Here is a 24041-nt window from a genome sequence, read left to right on the forward strand (position 1 = left end):
TCATAGAAAATTGCAAAGCCTATTAATTCATTATTATGTCTACAGGGAGGGAATATATTTAATACTTAAAATTTAAACTTTCTAAATTTGAATTTTGAACTTGAGAGGTGGGAAAAGATTCAGCATTTAATATTGCACACTACTTTCTGCATGAGAAATTATTAAGCATAATGCCTTAATCCTGGACCCGCCCCGAATCGGATTAGTTGTGAAGCAATGAACCAATTGGAATATTTCCAAAATAAAATAAAATTATTAAGCATATTAATGATAGTTATTATTATGTCTATTGGGCTTAATTATTATTCCTATTAGAATTAATTATAAAACAGGAAAAAAGATATGTATAAAATAAATTTAATTTTAATAAAAAATTATTAATTTATCGGAAAAAATATTTAAAATTATAAAAATATAATTTAAAATAAAGTAAATTAAAATTTTAACTTAAAATAATGATACAAAAAAGAAAAAAAATTCGTACAAGAAACTTTTAAAAAAATACTTAAGATAAATATTTAAATGTATATATATATATATATATATATATATATATATGTGTGTACATAATATAAATTAAAAGAGAAAAAAAAATTATTTTTTAAAAGTATGTATAATTAATTCTATTATCATGTTGAATTTTAAATTTTAAAATTAAATATATTGGAAAGAAATTAAACTTTCATTCTTTTGATGTAAGAGTGTAATTAACAAAATTTTCTATGTGGTAAATGATTACCTAGAAGCTATTACTTGAAGAATGTGCATAGACTTCTATGCATGTTTTCTACTACTTTATACTTTCTAGATAGAAAATTATTAAGCCTATTAATAATATTTATTATTATATCTATTGGGTGAGAAAAAATTTAAAATTTAAATTTTTTAAATTTGAATTTTGAACTTTATAGGTGGGAAAAGATTCAGCATTTAATATTTCCCACTACTTTCTGCATGGAAAATTGTTAAGCATATTAATAATAATTATTTTTATATCTATTGAGCTTAGTTATTAAACCTATTAGGATTAATTATTTTTATATCTATTATTATCTTTATTGTCTAACTATAGAAAGCATAGATAAATAGTAATCTTGACGAATCTATAAGAACCTTTTTTGTGGATAAATATAAAAATTTATTACATACTGATATAAAATGCTTACAGTTGGAGATGGCAAAAGGGACTCGGCCCGTAGGGACGGCCCACCCAGCTCACCAATAGTTTTTTTATTCTTATGTTTATTGTCTAATTATATAAAACATAGATAGATAGTAATCTAGAGGCAACTATAAGAAACTTTTTCTTGTGGATAATATAAATATCAATTACATGGCGGTATAAAATGTTGACAGATATATGTGGCAAAATGGGCACGGCACGATGGGCCGGCCCTCCCCGCCCGCCAAACAGGCGAGTTAGCCCGGCCAACATATTTTTTTCATTATGTATACTGCCTAACTATAGAAAACATGTATAGATAGTAATCTTGACGCAACTATAAGAATTTTATTTGTGGAGATATAAAAATCTATTACATGCTTATATGAAATGCTGACAGTTAAGGTGGTAAAATGGGATCGGTCCACCTCGCCTGCCAACACTTTTTTTATCTTATGTTTACTGTCTAAATATAGAAAATATAGATAGATAGTAATCTAGAAACAACTATAAGAATTTTTTTGTTGTTGATAGATATAAAAACCTATTACATGCTGATATAAAATGCTCACAGTTAGAGGTGACAAAATGAGCTCGGCCCGAAGGGCCGGCCCGCCAACTCATTTTTATAAGTAAATTAAAATTTTATTCTTCTACTTTTATTATTAATTTCCTAAATCTGATTTTAATTTTTGTAAATATAAATTTGTAAAATTCAAAATACTAATGACATAAATCCTTGCAAAAAAATAATTATTTACATAAAATGCTGATGGTTAAAGGTTGCAACATGCCAGCCCCGCCTTCCAACACATTTTTGTAATTTAATTAAAATTCCACTATTTTTATTTTTTAAATCTGAGTGTAATAAACAAAAGTCCATCTTTGAGATAAAATATAAAAACCTAAATGTGACGATAAGAACTTTTTTTGTGGATAACTGTAAAAATCTATTGCATGCTGATAGTTAGAGGTGACAAACTTGGCTTAGCCCGAAGGGCCGGCCCACCAACATATTTTTATAGTTAAATTAAAGTTTTATCCTTCTTCTTTTATAATTAAATTCCTAAATTTTTGTAAATACAAATATGTGAAATTCAAAATACTAATTACACAATCCTTGAAAAAAAATAATTATTTATATAAAACAGTGATAGTTAAAAGTTGCAAACTGGGCTTGGCCCAAAGGGCCTGCACGCCTTGCCTGCCAACACGTATTAATAATTAATTAAAATTTCACTCTTCTTTTATAATTAGATTCCTAATTCATATTTCAATTTTTGTAAATACAAATTTATAAAATTCTAAATACTAACTACACAATTCCTTGCAAAAAATAATTACTTATTATTATTTTATAAATGTAATTGTAATGAATGAAAGTTCATCTCTTAGATAAAATATAAAATCTTAGAAGTAATTATAAGAGCCTTTTTTGTGAATAAATATAAAAACGTTAGTTATAGGTGGCAAACTGGGCTCGGCCCAGAGGGCCGACCTACCAAACATTTTTATAATTAAATTAAAATTTCTCACATCTTCTTTTATAATTAAATTCTTAAATCAGATTTTAATTTTTGTAAATACAAATTTGTAAAATTTCAAATACAAACGACGCAAATCCTTGCAAAAAATAATTATTTATTATTATTTTTTAAATCTGATTGTAATAAACGAAAGTCCATCTCTGAGATAAAATATAAAAACTTAGATGCAAATATTAGAACTTTTTCGTGTGGATAAATATAAAAGTTTATTATATGCTGGTATATAATGCTGACAATTAGAGGTTGCAAAGTGGAGTCGGTCCGGAGGACTGACCCGCCTATTTTTTTGTAATTAAATTAAAATTTTGCTCTTCTTCTTTTATATTAAACTTAATAACTCAAAAATTTGCCAATATGTACAAAAAGTTTGAGTTAGGTAGCTAACAATATTGATTTAAATAAAATGCAGAGATATATTTTTATGTTTTGCATTAAATTTTATGAGACAGACAAACAAATTTCTTTTTTTTCCTGTGCATCGCACGAGTTATACTTAATTTTGAAGAATTTTTTTTTCTTAGGGTGTTGATTTGGAACATTATCTAAGAAAACTAAACGTTCTTAATGAAAAATCGATGTTATTTAAGTTCAACGTAAAAATAATAATTTGGAGCCATATAATGAGCCAAGATATCAAGTTTCAAGTGTTTGAAGCAACGAAGCTATTGTCACCTCATTCTTCAAGTCTTTGGTGGACCCAAATGTATGTTGTTGTTTTTTAAAAATTTATCATTGTGGGTTCTTTATATTGTTACAAGTTTTTAGCATGTGTATTGATTTGATGCTATTTAGACACATTTGTTCCAATGTAAGCAAAAAATATGACTCATACATGACCATTTGGTTAATTTGCTTTCAAATCCCTTTCAGACAACGTTTTTTGGGTTCTAAAAAAAATAACCCATTTTTTTACTGAGATTATTACTTCTGAGTGTTAACATATTAACGTAATTTATTTTATGAGCATTTACATTTTGTATCGTAGGCATAAATATGATGGTGGAAGAGGATGTCCCTGGTAATGCATAAACATAGGAAATCACATGTTTGGTATGTGTTAAACTCATCCCTCCAATGATTGCTACAGAATGACACTGAATTAATAGCGTTTTTTTTATTATAGGTACAAGCTGATCTTTTAATTTCATATTTGCCTGGTCTGTTTGTTACCTTTATTTTATTAGTGACTGTTATAGTTAGCAATAAGTTGTATGCATTTTTCTTTTTTTAGCCATCCTCATTTCAACATAGTCTACTATGGTGTATTTATTTTTTACATAACTCATCGAGTAGATAATATATTTGATTTGCATAGTATTGATCACTCTGGATAACAGATTTTTGTTTATGGTTGACATTTGCAAAGTTCTGTATCAATGCTGTAATTTTTTCCACTTGAAATATAGAACAAGATAACAACACAGGTTTTTGTAAGTTTAATATTTGCAGTGCGATTAACCAACCACAGCGGACGACAAATATTTTGTTCTTTTTTCCCCGGGCATGGCACGAGTAATTCACTAGTATATATATATATATATATATTCCCCGATCAGTTGTTTATCTTTCATGCCATTGGCATTGCTCAAAACCCTAGCTTATTGTCTGCACTGAACTTCAACAATGGCCGCAGCAGCTCGCCCTCTGGTCTCTGTTCAATCCATGGAGGGCGACGCGGCGGCACCCACCATCCCACTGCCTCATGTGATGAAGGCGTCAATTCGACCCGACATCGTCACCTTCGTTCACTCCAACATTTCCCGAAACAGCCGCCAACCCTACGCCGTCAGCAGGCGCGCCGGCCACCAAACCTCCGCCGAGTCCTGGGGCACCGGCCGTGCAGTCTCCCGTATCCCCCGAGTCCCCGGCGGCGGAACCCACCGCGCCGGCCAGGGAGCCTTCGGCAACATGTGCCGCGGCGGTCGCATGTTCGCTCCCACCAAGATCTGGCGACGCTGGCACCGCAAGATCAACGTCAACCAGAAGCGCTACGCCGTCGTCTCCGCCATCGCCGCCTCCGCTATCCCCTCACTCGTTCAGGCCCGCGGTCACAAAATCGAGTCAGTCCCGGAGCTTCCTCTTGTAGTCAGTGACTCCATGGAAGCAATGGAGAAAAGCAAGGAAGCGGTGAAGGTTCTGAAGCAAATTGGCGCTTTCCCAGACGCTGAGAAAGCGAAGGACAGCCATGGCATTCGATCAGGGAAGGGGAAGATGAGGAACCGAAGGTACATTTCACGCAAGGGTCCTCTTATTGTGTACGGAACTGAAGGAGCCAAAGCCGTGAAAGCTTTCAGGAACATTCCAGGTGTTGAGGTGGCGAATGTTGAGAGGCTGAACCTTCTGAAGTTGGCACCGGGTGGTCACCTTGGAAGGTTCATTATATGGACTAAGTCTGCGTTTGAGAAACTTGACTCCATATATGGGTCATTCGAGAAGGCTTCTGAGAAGAAGAATGGTTACCTGCTTCCCAGGTCAAAGATGGTAAACTCGGACCTCGCCAGGATCATTAACTCTGATGAGGTTCAGTCTGTGGTTAGGCCCATTAACAAGGAGGTTAAGAGGGCTACACTCAAGAAGAACCCCCTCAAGAATCTCAATGTTATGTTGAGGCTCAATCCCTATGCCAAAACAGCAAAGAGGATGTCACTTCTCGCTGAGTCACAGCGCGTCAAAGCTAAGAAGGAGCTTCTCCACAAGAAGCGCAACACTGTCCCCAAGGTCACCTACTTTATCCTTAACACTATATTTAGAATAAAACAACATCATTGCGCTGAATACATTAGTTGGGTACTTTATCATTCAAATGCATTCATTATTGATTTATATGTTGATTATATTATGATGATTTGCCTTATGCTTCACTAGTGATCTCTAACTCTCAATTTTACTCTGTTTAAGCTCATACTAGATAGATATGTTCTTGCTTTTTGGTTAACTTAATACAAAATGGCAGTTTTGAAAAACAACCTTGCATGTTTGTGTATACTTTTATATGAGTTCAAGCTCAACTATCTTTATGGATGCATAGAAGAGGATTAACTTAAAAATGGATTTCCACGGGTTGTATTATGCAGTTTGTAAGTTGTTTACATGTTTGGATTTCCTTAATATCAAGGGGAGATTTTTAATTTCCTTTTTTCCCCCCAAAACCATTATAAGTTATTTCTAACACGGCATAAGTTATGCTGAAGACTCTACTCTCTAGTACTGAATCTTATTTCGTAGTTAATCATTTCAACATAAGCAATTGTTTTGAACTGACACTTGTTGTTTTCCAATTCCTTGCCAGGAGGCTGCTGCTGCTACCAAGGCTGCTGGAAAATCATGGTATCAAACCATGGTCTCCGACTCTGACTATGCTGAATTTGACAACTTTTCTAAGTGGTTGGGTGTTTCCCAGTGAAATCTGAGTATCGTTTCGATTTTGTTTTGTTACTCTGCTTTGCTTTGGATTATAATTCTTTGCAGTTTTGATACGCAATTATATTGTGGGGGAGGAGAGCTTGCAGAATACTATGGCCTGTTTAGTTTTAGACTTTAGTAAACATCTTACTTTTCATTTTCATATTTTAATGTTTTCTAAAGACATGATTGGTTTGCATACTTTTAACAAATGGAAAAGAAAAAAAAATAGTTATGCTCATTTTCAATGTACTTTAAAAATAAATAAATAAATATTATAATACGTTTGATTTTGATATGATTAATAAAAATGTGAATAATAAACTTTCTTATTTTTCTAATATATGCTGGTGTTAAACTCATTTGCAGTTAAATCATTTTTGAATATCTGTAAAAAGTCGTAATCCTTTATAAATGGGATGCTACAGCTACAATTTGCTTCTTTTGTTCCTATGAATAGCTCCCTTTTTGTACATATCCCTGCGAAAAGGTTAATCAAAAGATGGTCAAATGCGAAGTAAAAGTATATGGACGCTACATGGATGAGAATATAATTAAGTTAATAACAATCAGCATTCTTATATGAATAAGAATCAATCTTATTGTACGGGGAAGAGAAAAACAGTATACCATACATGAAAGAATCGAATTCTTGGCTAGCATTTGTAATTTGTATACTTAGGTTTGAAATATTTTTCTCTTCTAAGATCAAATAATGGTGCATTGTTGCATTGATGAACTTGTATTGTGCTCATTGCTTTCGGGTAGGAGAAAGACTCTACAAGAAGGAAATGCAAGTTGTAACTGCTAGTCCGGATGTCTACCAATTTCAAGTTGGGAAATGCCATGAAATAGATAAGTTATTAAATTCATTATTAGGTCTCGAGTTCACTGATGCACGTTGTTTTTTTGGTTCCGCGGTCAATATTTTTTGACATACGGTCAATGCCCCAACACGTTGTGACATTGTGACACACAGGGGCGGACCCAGTAGGGGGGCTCTAGCCCCCCTCTAAAATTTGAGATTCTTTTTTATAATATATGTAGAAAAATATGATGATGAAATTACTGTGTTGTACATACTTTTTTCTTTAGGGGGCGTTTGGTAGAGGAGAAATATTTTTTTATCCGGGAATCACGATTTCCAGAAATATGATAGGAAGATGAGTTTTCTGGGAATGTTAGCAAAAAGGTATTTGGTAGACTAAAATATTCCCGGAAATATTGGGTTAATTTTTTTAATACTATGTTTAGTTGTATTAAATTTTTCCTTGCCATAGAAATTCTAGAATACCACCCCTAGATGGTATTTTCAAAAAAAATTACACACAAAATAAAATCCCGGAAAAATCAGATTTCCGGGAAAATTTTTAAAAACTTGTACCAAACATGGGTAAATATGATTTCCACTCTCAGTTTTCCAGAAATCCTAAAAAATGCCTCGTACCAAACGGCCCCTCAATTCCCCATGTTTCTGCCCACACTCTTACCCATATTTTTCCTTGACAACATCATATCATCCTTTCTCTCATTTTCGTGTTCTGTCCATTACCAACCTCCTTCTTTAGCCTTTTGATTTTGGCTGTGTAAATTCGATTTTGGCTGTGTATTTAAAAAAAAAAATTCAAGAGCCAGGCAAAATGAACTTCCACCTTCCTAAGATCATTGCATGTATGTATAGTCATAGACTATCTTTGATTACATACATTAAAAAAGAAATTATTTTGAATTTTAGCACGGATTCAATTATATATGAGTTTAATAAAATGAAAACACGTAGATTTTTTTTCAATTTTTTGTATATTAAATTTGTATTGTATTTCAAGTACTTTTATTTATGATATAGTATTTTTTATTTTCGCCCCCTCTTATTAAAACTCCTGCGTCCGCCCCTGGTGACACACAATCAATGTTCTAACTTGTCACGGTCAATATTTTTTGACAAGTGGTCAACATTTTTTGATTTTTTTTTTAATATCCAAATTTTATTTTATTTTATCTTTTTAACTAAACATGAAAATTTAATTTATAAATCAAATATTTTTTATTACGAAATTTGACGTAAAAAAATTAACAAGACATGAAAAAATTTATTTTTGTTTTATATTTATATTATGAAATTTGAATATTTGATTAGTTATATGACTTATTATGAGTTGCTATATTAAATGTATAATATATTATATATATTAAAAATATTATTTAATGTCAAACTGTGTTCTAATGTATCAAAATTTTAAAAATAATGTGTCAACGTGTCATATCGTAACATATGTCTCGTGTGATGTCTGTGCGACATAGCTTGAGTGTTTATTGAAGTCACTTGAGATTTCATTCCACATGATGATAGAGGACGCAGCATACTACAAGGCTGTTGGGGCAAAAAACGTTGACGAAATATCTTAAAAGACACAAAGGAGAAAAAAGAAAAGAAAAGTAGGATGGGGGGCGGCGGGAAAGATAAATACAAAGAAGCAAAGAGTGCCGGTAATGAAAGGAGCACGTGGCATTTTACCTAAGACCAGCCTCTTATCCATTGCCATTGACACCTGGTTTCAAGTTCAACAATTTTAAAGTATTTTTGTCTTTAAATAATTTATTCTTTAGATACACTAACGGGCGTTTAGTATAGGAGAATTTTTTTTTAACCGAGAATCACAATTTTCGGAAATATGGTGGAAAAATAAGTTTTTCGGGAATGTTAGATATTTTACTAATGGTATGTGTTATGAACCTGTATAAGGGACTCATTGAATGATAGATAACAAGGGGCAATCTAAGATTTAAATCAAGTATAATTATGGATAGTATCCGTTAAGAATATTAATCATAATACGAATTTTACAAATAAGTGAATCTTACACTTAATGTATCTATAATATAATATTAGAATTTTCCTAAGACATAAAATTTATTTTTCACTTAAAAAAACCCAACAAGCTAACGAACATTTTTCGGTGTTTTGGAAGTATGTATTCTCTTTTTCAAAAGAAAAAACAAAAGATAAAAAAAAATCATAAAAATATACCGAATATTCGATACATTCGCAGCACCGAAAATAACTTGCAAACTAACAAAAACTAATGGTTGGGGGCTTTCCTTCTCACTCTTGTTATTGCTCTCGTGTAAGTTACATCATCTCATTTACTTTGGAACAGTAAATAAATCACAGAGGAGGGAGGGGAGGGTCATCCATCCCTCATCAGTCATCACTGTGAAGACTCTGCATGCATCTACGCCCTCAGCCACAACTTGATGTCTACCAATCTCAAGTTGGGAAATGCCATGAAATAGATAAGTTATTAAATTCATTATTAGGACTCGAGTTCACTGATGCACGTTGTTTTTTTGGTTCCGCGGTTAATATTTTTGACATACGGTCAATGCTCCAACACGTTGTGGTACACAATCAATGTTCTAACTTGTCACGGTCAATATTTTTTGACATGCGGTCAACATTTTTTGATTTTTTTTTTAATATCCAAATTTTATTTTATTTTATCTTTTTAACTAAACATGAAAAATTAATTTATAAATCAAATATTTTTTATTACGAAATTTGACATAAAAAAATTAACAAGGCATGAAAAAATTTATTTTTGTTTTATATTTATATTATGAAATTTAAATATTTGATTAGTTATATGACATATTATGAGTTGCTATATATTAAATGTACACTATATTATATATATTAAAAATATTATTTAATGTCAAAATGTGTTCTAATGTATCAAAATTTTAAAAATAACGTGTTGACGTGTCGTATCGTAACATATTTCTCGTGTGATGTATGTGCAACATAGCTTGAGTGTTTATTGAAGTCACTTGAGATTTCATTCCACATGATGATAGAGGACGCAGCATACTACAAGGCTGTTGGGGCAAAAAACGTTGACGAAATATCTTAAAAGACACAAAGGAGAAAAAAGAAAAGAAAAGTAGGATGGGGGGCGGCGGGAAAGATAAATACAAAGAAGCAAAGAGTGCCGGTAATGAAAGGAGCACGTGGCATTTTACCTAAGACCAGCCTCTTATCCATTGCCATTGACACCTGGTTTCAAGTTCAACAATTTTAAAGTATTTTTGTCTTTAAATAATTTATTCTTTAGATACAGGCGTTTAGTATAGGAGAATTTTTTTTTAACCGAGAATCACAATTTTCGGAAATATGGTGGAAAAATAAGTTTTTCGGGAATGTTAGATATTTTACTAATGGTATGTGTTATGAACCTGTATAAGGGACTCATTGGATGATAGATAACAAGGGGCAATCTAAGATTTAAATCAAGTATAATTATGGATAGTATCCATTAAGAATATTAATCATAATACGACAATATGGCAGACAGGCCTGAGCCCTCATCAGAGGTACTAAAGGTCCACTTTATATTATCCACGCGTAACTCCTATAAATAAAAGGTAAACTCTAAAGGTATGTTACGTTCTCTCTCTTACTGTTATGTTGTCATTGTGCGCACACACACCCCATTGGCAAAAGCCATTATTAGTTCGTTGTGCACAGTAATCTGCTTGGCTCAAGGGTATATCCTTCATAGATACCTTGGAGAGGGCACTAGATCCAAGATCAACATACCAGCCTATTGGGCTGGACATCTCTGTCTCTAAGACAGAACATGTTTGGTTGATTGTAAAATATTGATGGGAATGTGGAGTAATTTTTCAAAAATAACCTCACCATCATTCTTTTCTTCAACACTGTTTATTGCCGTTCTAATTGGTTTCCAGATCTAGGAAGAGGATCATTCAAGGAAGTGTTATGTTCCGAGCCACATTCAAACTCGCACTAGAGAACCATAACAACAATGCACTAGCTATTCTTGACGCGTGCAATAAATTAGAGCCCAAAATTTGTTAAACGCAAAGGGATCCAAATTCATTGAAAATAGCCAATCGTTCTTCATCTCTCAACAAACCACAAAATCACTCCATAGATTGAACAACATGCAAAGAGTGATTTTATTATTTTATTTATTTATTATATTTTTTGCTGAAATATTCAACAATCAAAAATTGAGAAGAAAGTAAAAAACAAAAAGGTGGATAATGATGATGGTTATTTTGCACGATGGGAGGAGTAGGTGGTTGATGAAGAAGATGGATATGTGGCGGTGGCTTCACGGTGTAGATGAGAACCGAGCGGTCTGGGTAAGAGAAAACATGGTCAAGGACAAAGATACTGAGGATATTTTTGTCAACAAAATATTATGTGATTCTCTCCATCCATGGAAATAAAAAAATATTACCTTTTGAGTGGTATTTTGAGGTGGATTTTGTTCCACAAATTACACTAAAGAAAGAATCCTGAATTTTTTTTCCAAATTGTGATACCAAATATGATATTTTTAGAATCTCATCCTCACTTTCTTGGACATCCTAAATTAATCCCCCTACCAAACACCTGATTAATATTGTGCATAACTCATCAGAAAAAAAAATACATGGTTAAATCTTTAATTAGGAGTGTGTTTAGACTATTTTATTTTAAAGTTAAAAAAATCAATCAAAAACTTCTTAACAGATCTTTTAAAAAAAAGTATTTTTGTCTTGAAATAATTTATTCTTTAGATACACTAAATATAATCCCACGGGGTTCAAACCCGGCCCTCTCGATCGTCTAAAGAGGAACTGTCCACCTTCTACCACCGTGCTAACACTTGTTGTATCCTAAATAAATATTACTTGAAATCAATTTAAATTGTATTAATTCTAGCAAATTCCTGCAGTTTAATGGGTGTATTTGGTGCCACCAGGAAAAGAGGAAAAAGAGAGCAAACTATGTTTGATTATGAATGCATGCTTGTTTTATTTGAAATTATTATAATTAAAGCAACGACAGTTTTTTATTATTTTAAGTTATACTATTTATTATAATAAGTGGCCGATTTTAATATAAGTATAAGTAACTCCATATAGATATAGAGACAAATTGAAAAACATCATAGAGCATGATATAAATAGTGCGGTCCTTTCACTCCAAAATGATATGTAGCCATTGGTTTCCGAGTCACCAATCTAGAATTAGCTCACCACTGGTAAAAGTTGCTTTTCAATTTACGTATCACAAATTGCAAAGATGGGTTCACTTTCATCTTCATCTGTTGGGCTGATCTGCTTCGATTACGTGGAATGCAAATTGGGCTTTTCTGGATTCTGATATTTACAATTTGGTTTTCGTCCACAAAAGCTTTTAAGCTGGTGCGAACCTATAAATTCTCGAAACAAAAAGTGAAATTGGACCACATTGACAAATAGTAACAATGTGCCAAAAAAAAATTTAAAAAAAATGCCATGGAAATACATACTATGTCAGCGTGTAATGTAATATTAGTGGATGTTGGATTTAATTATTTGGGTTTTATAATTCTCATTTAACATGAAAACTAAAATTTTTCTACACACTCTTCGATTTCCGTGTTGACATAGATCTTACGTATATTTTTTTTAACATATAGTTTTCACATACTTTTTATCTCTATAACATAAGATTTCAATTCTCATTCAACATGAAAATTATAAAATCCTAATTATTTTGGGTATAATTGGTCGGGAAGTTGAAAAATTGAGTACGAGATGAAAGATGAACCCCAGAGACCCACCTTTACTGTGGGTGGGCAACCCCACTTGATCCCCCGCTTGGGTACATTTTATTGGCGTTTCAAAAAGTAATCCAAATTAAATGGGTTGGTTGAAATGGTATATATTTGATTTCTTTAAGTAAGATATTGAATTCAAGTTATTATAAATATAAAAAAAATAAAATTAAAAAAACTAACCTTATCATGATATAAATATTTCCGGCTCAAATAAAATTATTTTTCGTAATTAAAAAAAAATAATAATCCGAAGTTGTTTATAGATATAGTTACTACGCATAACATGTTTTGTGTTGCGTCTTAGATCCCATCCCAAAATGTACAGTACCTTTGACTCTTATGAGTTAAAATAACTCTATAAAATCAATGACTAGTGGGATTTTAACATGTGGGCACTGTCCAATTGCAACATTTCAACAACTTTATCTTAGTCTGATTTTTTTTTTTTTTTTTCCCTTTCTCGCTGTCCAATCTATTTCACCCATTTTGCGGTTTTGAAAAACCCACATTTGATACTCTGTTGTTATATAAAAAAAAATTGAGTCAAAAAGGATACAATTGCAGCATTTTCATATATTCGCAGGTCCACTCTTCGAAATATTAGAGCTGGCAATATGATTAATTCAACGGGTCAACCCGCCTACCCGTTAAAATAGAACGGGTTGAGTTACATATTTAAACTCACCAATCCGCCTCAACCCGCTCCGTTGGGTTGTGGGTCAAAACGGATTGGTGGCGGGTCGAGACGGGTTGGCCCGTCGTTTCAAATTTTTATTATTTTTTTATTATTAAGTAGTGTTTTTATTTGTTTTTAAGCTTTTGTAATATCCAATTTTTTGATATCTTTGTACTCTCTAAAAAAAATATAGTGGACAAATTTTATTTATGACAAAAGTAATATATGTATGGAGATAAAAACAAGTTTGTAAAGAATATCTGATTAAATATTAGCATATTAGACTTAAGATTGAAAAAAAACTAAGGGAATGTGATATGAAAATAAGTAATATAATAATTTTAATAAAATATTTTTTTTTTAAATTTTTAATTTTTTTTATTTTTTAAGCGGGTTGACCCGCCAACCTACCATAAAACGGGGCGGGTTGGAGTTTTCAACCCAAATTCAAGAAGAGGGGCGGGCCAACTCACTTTTGACGGTTGGCGACGGGTTGGGGCGGGGCGGGGTGGGCCGACCCGTTTTGCTAACTCTACGAAATATGATCAGTGTTTCGGTACTTTTCACACAATTTTTTATGGATTTGATACTTGCCGTAGATAAAATTATTATCTTATATATATATATATATATATATATACAAGTATGTGAATTTAAGTAAGGTCATGTAAAGAGAAGAGAAAAAAATTTATAAATCTCATATATTTTATGTGTTTATAGGAGATAATTATAGGTCATATAAAGAAAAGAGAGGAAAAAAAATGAATTCTATATATTTTATGTGTATGTAAGAAATAATTTTATTTCTTAAAATACGAGAGATATTAAAATTTGTTATTCATATAAAAAAGTGAGATTCTCAAGTTACGAAAGCTCAATATTGAAACTTACCAGTGAGGGAGACAGATTGGTAAATTGAGAGAGTGAAAGCAGTAATTGAAGATGCAAGTCCAGTAAACAACGTTTAGGATGTGCTTTCGTAGTCGAAAATTGAAGAACGCACACAGTCGCTGGTTTGCTTCATTCATGTGCTGTTATTCTTGTTATTCAACAAACCTCAATATTATCTTTTAGGGTAAGTATTTGTTTATAATTTTTTTTATAAGCTTATAAATGATATTATGTCTGATCGGTAATACTCTAACTGAGAGTGTATTACCGATCAAACATAATATAATTTGTAAGAATTTATAAACAATAAATTTATAAATATAACATTTCCCTATATTCTAAGAGACACTATGTATAAATGAAACATATATAGTATAGTACTAGTTAATATTATCATATGTCTGACTACCAACAAAAAAATATTATCATGTCTTATTATGTCCTGTTAGTGTTAGGGGTCCAAAGTGAATTTTTTTGAAAAGATAAACTGAACTATGAAATTGTTAAAGGAAGAAGGGAATAATTGAAGAGTAATAGATTTGTAAGTTCAAATACTGTCATCATTACGTTATTTTTTATTGTTATCTTTACACTTGCTGAATGAGAAAGATTATGAGATTAGATAAATTGAAGTCAGAAAAGTACAGGAAGTGCTATTACTAATCAACGATTTGCAACATTCTTACTCATGTTATTATCTCTTCGATCCTTCAATAAAACTATTACTAGTTACTTTGGAGGCCTAGTACTATATAAGATTGCCCTTGCATATGCAAAATGGGATGATACAAAAGGTAGTACAGTGATAATAGGCAATTATGAAAATGAATTTTATCACGCGATAAAAGTTCATATGAGAAAATCTCAATAGTTTATAAATAAATCAACTAGAAGCGTATTAAAAAAAAATGAAGAAATAATAACAATTGATTTATCTTTTTTTTTTTTTTTTTTTTGATAACAACAATTGATTTATCTTTGAACAGCTGAAATTGTTTAACTTAACCTCATATTTCCAATATTTATACAAGATACATGTTATCAAGTTACTTATATTATATTATGCACAATAAATACCCGATATAATAACTTAACTTAGTGCACCATAAATAACTTAACAAATTCAGCAATTACGATGTGCCATTATTTTCTCCATTTGCAGTTTTTTCTTCATTCGTTCAGTATCGATAAATATGATAATTCAACTAGCTACTATTGTATCTAAGTAAAAGACGTAAATATTCCCGTACCGAAAGCTTAAGTAGCTTATTATTGTATTAGTTACACTATATTAATGGGTTCAATATTTATTGAGAATGGCAAACAATATGTTCTGACATTATAAATTTTCGTTTTACATACAGTATTCGCGCGCGATTACAAAGTGAGTTACGAAGAGACAATAAGTCGAGCATAACTTTGCATATCAAATCCAAATACACCCCAAAACATCTGAACACTTTCTAAATTTTATTAATTAGTGTTACCTCTGAACGAGCATTAATGGTTTGAATGCGGGCGGTAATTTACAAAGTGTGTGAATTACTCTTTAGTGTTATTGTTGTATCTAAGTGGATGTAATATTTTTTTATTTTTGAAAAAAATTTCAACACTTTTTAAATATTTTTTTCCGCCACATTGTATTTTTTTCCAAAAATAGCAAAATATTGTATTTATTTAGATACATCAATAGTACCAAAAATTTATGGTAAATCAAATACTTTGTAATTTACACACTTTAAACTTTATCTATTATTGGAGTATTAATGATAGAAACATTCTACATTTTTAAACATATAATTTAAAATCAGTATATTTTATAATTATCATCCAATATATTACTGCATAATTAAATGAGTGAATTACTGTCTCCAAATACTATTTTTCGAACAAAGTACTACTATTACTAGAACAGAAAAGAAAGAAACCGTGGACAAAAAGGGTCTCAACCAGTGTCATGAAACCCGGACCGATGGGCTGGGTCGATCTGGGAATCGGTAAATCGGTCATATAATTGGTTGGTTGAATTAACGAACTGGTTATGCATCAGAATCGGTGTGACCCGGTTCGACCCGACCGATTTTCATGAAAACCGGTGACTCGATCGGTTAACCAGTGACCCGATCCGGTTCAAAAAAAAATCTAATTTTTTTTTCAAAAAAAATCATAAATGACATATTTGAATATCTTTTTGCTTATTGACTTACATAAGTTTTTACCTACAACACTAATATTATCTCAATTATGCATTATGCAGAAAATTTTGATTTGATTTATAGTTAGAGATGTCATTTTCTTAACCTAAAGTCCCGTATCACGATCATTATATTTTTGTTTGATCTTTTATTGGATAACAATATGTCATTTATTATTTTTATATTAAAATATTTGAAATTTTTATCATTTTTTTAGATATTTTAATATGTTTATAATTTTTTAATATAAATTATAAAAGTGCACATAATTATCGGGTCATGCGTTTGAACCAGTGACCCACTCGTTGAACCAGTGACCCAGTAATCCAGTACCTCAATCGGATCAATGACCGAACCGATTTTAATAACATTGATCTCAACTCTCAAGGAGCAAAAACAGGCCAGTGCGGTGATAAGGTGTCACTGTCAGCACTCTTTTCATCTCACTCATAGTCCATACTTGATTTAGTTATGTTAAATTAATAAACAATTACTAATTAAAATCGTAACACATTAATCCAAAAAGGTAATTCAGTTAGCAATTAAAGGTGATGGGAGAAGGTTGAATGATAATATCTCTTGAATTACATAAAATAAAATAAAAATCGTAACACATTAATAATTTACTAATCTGTGCACGTAATTTATCACAATCTTGTTAAACTACGCTAACCTTTTTATCTTTCTCTATTACAAATATTTTATTGTTTTTGATGTGAAAATAAAATACATATATGGTAATGGCAAAAACAAAAGGAAGCGAAGGAGGCCCCCTCATTCTGTTTTTGTGCTCTCTCTCTCCCTCACACACACACAAAGCACAAAAACAAAACCAACTCTCTTCTTTCTCTCTCGCTGCATGAAATTGAAATTTCTTTCTTTCTCTCTCTCTCTTTCTGTGGCTCTTTTTTGTAGTGGTCATTTGCATTGAATCAACATTTATGTGAATGTGAATGTGAATGGGAATGTGATGGTGTTGCATACACTTGCCTCCTTTGGATCCATACCGTTCTAACTAACTTTACTTTTCCCTCCAAAATTTTCAATAACTTCTCAACATCGTAACAAACTCACCGTTCCAAATGTTGGATCTCAATCTCAACGCTGATTCTGCATCCCTCAACAACATTCTTCCTCTCTCCGGCAGCCAAATGGAAAGCTCCGGCAGCTTCAACTCCTCCGTTGTCAATGCCGCCGACACCGAAGATTCTTGCTCTTTCGGCGATGCCTTTGCTTACAACTTCGCCATACTCAACAATAACGCCGTCGATGACGCCGCCACCTCCAAACAGCTTCAGCTTCCCGGAGTTGGAATCGGAGACGCTTGTGTTCGGACCATCCAGCTTTTTCCGGCCGCCGAGTTGGGAATCTCGTCGTCTGGAAGTAAGGGATGGTTGGATTTGCCGTCGAAGGAGGTGGATCATCACGGTGGTGTGCCGGAGCAGAGGATTGTTCCGCTGCAGCAACCGCAGGTGAAGAAGAGCCGTCGTGGACCGAGGTCGCGGAGCTCGCAGTATCGCGGAGTTACTTTCTATCGGAGAACGGGAAGATGGGAATCGCATATTTGGTTAGCAATTATGTTTATGTGTAGTTTAGTTCTCTCGTTTTGAGCTTGATATGCTAGTGTAACTGTTTCTGAATCAACTGTATTGTTTTGTGTGCAGGGATTGTGGGAAACAAGTGTACTTGGGTGAGCAACAGTGATGATTTGTAGAAAAATTCGTTTCATCTTTTGTGCTTTAGCTTTCTTGCTCTCATAGTTAGGTTGTGTATTTTTTTTCTGACGAATTCCTTTTTCTTTTTCTTTTTCTTTGTGTTTTTGTTTTTCTTGTTTTTGCAGGTGGATTTGACACAGCGCATGCTGCAGCTAGGTAATTTTCGTATTTAGGTAATTGTTGGTTTTCTACAGCATATGAAATGTTTCATGGGATATTTATTTTTTATCTTTTCGATTTCAGGGCATATGATCGAGCTGCAATCAAGTTCCGTGGCGTTGATGCTGATATCAATTTCAACGTCAGCGATTATGATGAAGATATGAAGCAGGTTAGTGAGCAGATAATCCTATCGTTCGTAGTTTGTGGTTTTATTACTCTTTATTTAAAGCTTTAATGGAAGTTCTAATTGTAGCCTCAATTTCTATTATTATTCTGCAGATGAGTAACTTCACAAAGGAAGAGTTTGTTCATATTCTGCGTCGACAGAGCACTGGTTTTTCAAGGGGAAGCTCCAAATACAGGGGAGTTACTCTTCATAAATGTGGGCGATGGGAAGCTCGTATGGGGCAGTTTCTCGGGAAAAAGTGAGAAAATCATTCGTTGGCATTGCTTTGATCAGCTTGCATTTGTATCAATTTTCGGTTTCGATTTGCATCAAGTGATATATCAAAATTTTATCACTCTGCTAAGGGATCATCAGCTTGGTTTCGTTTGTGATAAATCAGAATTCAGTTTTTACATTGGGCCTTTTTATTGCTTGCTTGCAGATATATATATCTTGGGCTATTCGATAGCGAACTAGAGGCTGCGAGGTCTTCTTACCAATCACATAACATTCTATATTAAATTAAATCCCTAAACTCTTTGGATTCCATCTCATATATATTTTATTTTATACTTAAGTGTGCTATTACTTGCTGTGTAATGATTCCAGAGCGTATGATAAGGCTGCTATAAAATGCAATGGAAGGGAAGCTGTTACAAACTTTGAGGCCAGCTTATATGAAGGGGAGTTAATTTCTCAGTCTGATAATGAAGGTACTACTTGTTTAACGTTGAGGCTTGTCTTCTAATATTTTTAAGTGCTTTATAATGCGCTCGATGATTGAACTATGAAGTCAAATGCATTACAACACATCGATTCTGACACTTTATTCAGATAACAAGCAAAGTCTCGATCTGAGCTTGGGCATAGCTCCCCCTTCTTACTCTGATGGTCAAATCAAGAACATACACGACAATGGGAGTGGTTTACAAGTTCAGCGTAGCTGGGATGATATTCCTGTCGATACGAGAGTTATGGTAAGGTGGAGAAATTTTGTTGCTCTCCCGTTGATACAAGCCCCTCTGCTTCTTCATCTGTTTTTGAATTGACAGTTTGTATCCATAGCTTTCATTGTATAATTCTCATTTTTCTTTATAGTTTGAGCACTCTGGGACAAGATCACTGAAGGTTCGGTCATCCGATGGCTTCTCCATAGCATCTGAGTATCCTTCAGGCTGGAATGATGCCAATTTCTTTCCCATCTGTAAGGTGATTTTCATATATTCTGGCTACCATAATAATATTTCTTTAGTTTCTTCTTTGTTAGTTATATTTAGTCGCTCTAGTTTTTATTTACAGGAAAGAGCAATAGAGAAGAGGATGGAAGTTGCTCCCTTGCCAAATTGGGCATGGCAAGTTCAAGGTCCTTATGGCGGGGCAACTCTGACTCCACCGTTCTCTGCTGCAGCATCATCAGGATTCCCTTCATCAATAATACCATCAGCTGCGGATAGTCAAATTCATTTTCCAAACGTGACGTTCCTCCCCCCTCATTTTCCTCCATCAATCACTAACCCCAGCACCGTACCCCATTTCTACTGCAGGAGCTGAAAGCACGACCAGGTAGAGCAAAGCTACAATTCCAAATCTTGTAGACTTAGTTTGGTTTGGGAAGGATATGATTGACAAACTAGTAGTGTTAAAGGTTGTAATTGAATTGCTTGGTTCAAGAGCTTGTTACCATTTGTCCTTTTAATATACAAATTTTCTTCAGTGTAAAGAATTGCCATGCCGGGAAGGCTTTGGTTGAACTCTGCTTTTTGCTGATTTGAGACTATTATAATGAGCAAGCATTTACTTTGCTATGCAACATTGAACCTCGTTGCATTTCTATCTTCGATAATATTTACTTTGGTATGCAACATTCAACCTCGGTCCATTTCTATCTTTAATAATATTTGAAAAGGTGATGGTGATCTTTTGAAGAGAGAGAATTTGGTGCGCATGCTAAGTTCAATTCACACATTTGTTGGCCATTATTTTTTATTTTTATCGCTGCTGTTAGGCTCCACTGTATATTGTTGCCGACATATCACTATTCACAATTTTGGCTTGAATCGCATCACATGGTTATTGTTATATTTAAGGCAACACCAAGGCTGTCTTACGGTCTTTCCTAATGATACCTTCCCTGCCCCAGGGAAAAGTTCATACATTTGTTTTGTGCGCATGGTAGGACGTCCAAATCACTTTATGTTGTATTCCTAAGTTGTTCGTTGTAGTCATTCCTTCTTTCACGTTTTTTAATTTTACCTCTAGCAAACAGAAGTTTATAATAATGTGTATAAGCATCATTGTCAGAGAGTTCGGAAACACTGTCCGAGAAGATAATGGAAGCTTTACTTTGACCCCATATCGATAACAGCATGTTATATTTTCACGTGGGGAAAATTATTTTTATGTTACGCGAGGTCAATTTTTTTTCTCTCCTGATAATCGTATAATTTATTTTTTTTAAGTGGTGATTTCATCATTATGTATTTATGATATAATTTTTATTTGTGTGTAATAACATGAAACTAGATAAGTCTTATTTTTATTAACGCAAACCAAATAAACACGATTTCCGATGTATTTTATATCATGCATTTTATAAGCAGCGAGTTTTTTAAACAGTTTTGTCCAACTGCCTTCAAAAAGCATAATTTGATAGGGAAGTGCTTTAAATAGAATATCAGGTGAAATGGAAAAGTGGGTTGCGTAAATTTTTTTCTAATGAGCTAAATTTTAGTTCAAACAGGGTTTTACGGGCTTTTTGACCCTTATAACCTTTAATTAATAATTAATTACCAATTTGACCTTCATTTGAAACTAATTCGAAAATTTAACCCCTTCAGAAAACATAACACCAATCTGCCCCTGTTTGACCGTTGACCATGAAGCCTACCCGAGTACATCCCACTCTACCCGGGTAGATAAAAAATTTCAAAAAATACCAGGGTAGGGAGGGGTGTACCCGGATAGGAAGGGTTGTACCCGGGTAAACATCCAGAGTAGCGTTTTTATATAAATGAAAAAAACTGTGACATGCATGGTTCATGGACGATAGCAACGAAGATCCAAGGCTTCCTCACCATGGCAGCCCTAATGAATTTGTTTCCATCAACCAATTAGCAGGTCATTACTCTCTCTCTCTATCTATCTATAGTTTTACTTAGTTGTGACGTTGCAGAAAAATGGTGAGTTTTGCAGAATTGAGACTCTTATACTGGAAGCTGAATCCAAATGATTATGAGAACGATGAAGAGTTGAGGAAGATTAGAGAAACTAGGGGATACAATTACATGGTAATGTTGTATTAATTTTTTACTAATTTCATTTTGTTTTCTGTAATCATAAGGTGCTTCAATTTTTTGTGTTTTCATTAACCTGATAGAAATATAAATTCGAGGAGAATATGAATTGGAAAAAGAAACTTTTTAGCATCTCGGTTATATAAAAACCCTACTCTTGATGTTTATCCGAGTACAACCCTTCCTACCCGGGTAACTAATTCAACCATTTTTTCAGATTCAAGAACTCTACCCGGGTACACCCCTCTCTACCCGGGTAGGCAAAAATTTCAAAAAATACCAGGGTAGGGAGGAGTGTACTCGGGTAGGCTTCATGGTCAACGGTCAAACAGGGGTAGATTGGTGTTATGTTTTCTGAAGGGGTTAAATTTTCGAATTAGTTTCAAATGAAGGTCAAATTGATAATTAATTATTAATTAAAGATTATAAGGGTAAAAAAGCCGGGTTTTATGCATTTGAGTACCTAAATTAGACTGAACAGGCTGTGAAATTATGGAAAGAGTAAATTATGAATAACTTTTTTAAATGTTGTTGAATTTTTTTATATTATGTATATTATTTATAACACTTAAATTTAGTAAAAGTTTGTGTTAAAATAATGGGATTGTTTTTGGATAAATTATAAGTATTTTTTACTGAAGATAATCTTATTCGAGACAGATTCAGAATTAAAATTTTAAATTCCTTTCAAAAATGATATTGGAAAGAGATACTTTTATTTTTTATATACACATAAAAATATATGAGATTTATTTCACTTTCCTCTCTCCTCTTTTTTTTTGGAGTTACCCAACCCTAATTATCTCTTTGAGACGAGTTGGCTCCCTCTGATATCCCCACGAACTTTATATATTTATATATATATATTAGACATAAAATTATTTCCTAATAAACATTAATCTTTGTAATAAAACTATTAAACTTGATGAATCTTAACGTAAAAGAAAGTTGTATTAACTTTATGAACAAATCTTGGATGTAGAGGTGTAAATAGGTTAGATTAGATTTTGACTTAAATATGTTAAGTCTGTGTAAAAAATATTGGGTATGGCTTGACTTATTAGCTTCTGTAAACTACAAATTACAAATCTGGTCTGACCTATATTTAAAACATAAAGTCTTGGTCTAGGCCTGTTTAAACCTATCAAACATTTAACAATTAAAAGAATAACTAAAATAATATTATTTTATTATTCAAAATTATTAAATAATTATTTTATTTATTATATTTTAAATAAATAATATGATATAGGTCAGCTTGTAAACGTATAGGCTGAGTTGTACAAAACAGCCTATGGCCTATTTTTTAAATAGATTTTTTTAAAAGCCTAGGCTTATTTTATTTTAATACTTATAATAGGTCAAATCTGACCTAATATAAGTTAGGGAGTAGGCTCCTGTAAGCCGGACTAACTTATTTACTCTCCTACTTGGGTGCATGTAGATTTAAGTACATCCTACCCAAAAAAAAAAGAAAATTTTTGAAACTTAAATAAAAATACAAATTCAAAACTGAACTCAAATTAGATAAAAGAAATTATTTTTAGAAAAAAAAAAAAGGAATATTCACTTAAATATTTTCGCTGTATTTAAGAAAATTTTTTGTATTTATTTTTTTAACCTTTTTATGGAACGATAATGAAAAAAAAAATGTTAGTAAAAAATGTCAAGGGCAGGGAGGAGATAGTGTTTGGTTTTTGTCTGGTTGCATGATAATATGAGGGCACGTGTAGAATGGGGGGTGATTGGGTTACGTCCCGTCCCTTTCCTTGGATTAAAGTAATTCCGCAATCTTTGGCTTTTCGCAGTGCCTTAGGATTAGGACTGTCTAGTACAGCTGCAAAGACCAAACGTATCAATAACCTTAATAAATATGGGAAGAAGAAAAAAGAGAGTAGTACTAGTAGGAAGGTGAGGGGTATCATCTTCATATGTATCAGGAGCGCAGCATCAAAAGCCTGTACACCGTACTTTCTAGTTTCTATATATGAATAGTAAAAAGTTGATTGTTCTGGCAGGGTCCACTCTTTCTCTCTTTCAAAAGTAGTACACCTATCATATCCGTACTTACACTCTCTCTCTCTGTCACTTTTAATTATAGTATCTCTCTTTCTCTCTCTCTCTCTGTCGTTTTGTCTCCAAACTTCAAGGCTGCGAATGAATGGGCTAATCTCACACTGTAACTTTTGGTTTCTCTTTGGTTTTTTTTTTTTTA

General features: G+C 32.8%; 2 protein-coding genes across 3 annotated transcripts; both read left to right on the forward strand.

The window, feature by feature from the left end:
- Positions 1–4285: 4285 nt before the first annotated feature.
- LOC133292316 (large ribosomal subunit protein uL4-like) lies at positions 4286–6307 on the forward strand. Of its 2 annotated transcripts, none has more exons than XM_061490715.1 (2): positions 4286–5427; positions 5999–6307. In XM_061490715.1, the coding sequence occupies exons 1-2, from the start codon at positions 4333–4335 to the stop codon at positions 6110–6112; spliced, it is 1209 nt and encodes a 402-aa protein (XP_061346699.1). In that variant the 5' UTR covers positions 4286–4332; the 3' UTR covers positions 6113–6307. The 2 variants fall into 2 exon arrangements, with proteins under 2 accessions (XP_061346699.1, XP_061346700.1); XM_061490716.1 differs by having other exon boundaries at positions 6002–6307.
- An 11265-nt stretch (positions 6308–17572) lies between these two features.
- On the forward strand, positions 17573–20084 carry LOC133292318 (APETALA2-like protein 2). The gene is made up of 10 exons (XM_061490719.1): positions 17573–18057; positions 18155–18180; positions 18331–18361; positions 18449–18536; positions 18647–18792; positions 18976–19020; positions 19143–19246; positions 19368–19510; positions 19632–19742; positions 19833–20084. Exons 1-10 carry the CDS (start codon positions 17573–17575, stop codon positions 20082–20084), a joined length of 1431 nt encoding a protein of 476 aa, XP_061346703.1.
- Positions 20085–24041: the final 3957 nt, after the last annotated feature.

Source organism: Gastrolobium bilobum, unplaced genomic scaffold (assembly GCF_033153095.1).
Source record: "Gastrolobium bilobum isolate Gb01-03AN ecotype WA unplaced genomic scaffold, APGP_CSIRO_Gbil_v1 utg22134, whole genome shotgun sequence".
Lineage (NCBI taxonomy): Eukaryota > Viridiplantae > Streptophyta > Magnoliopsida > Fabales > Fabaceae > Gastrolobium > Gastrolobium bilobum.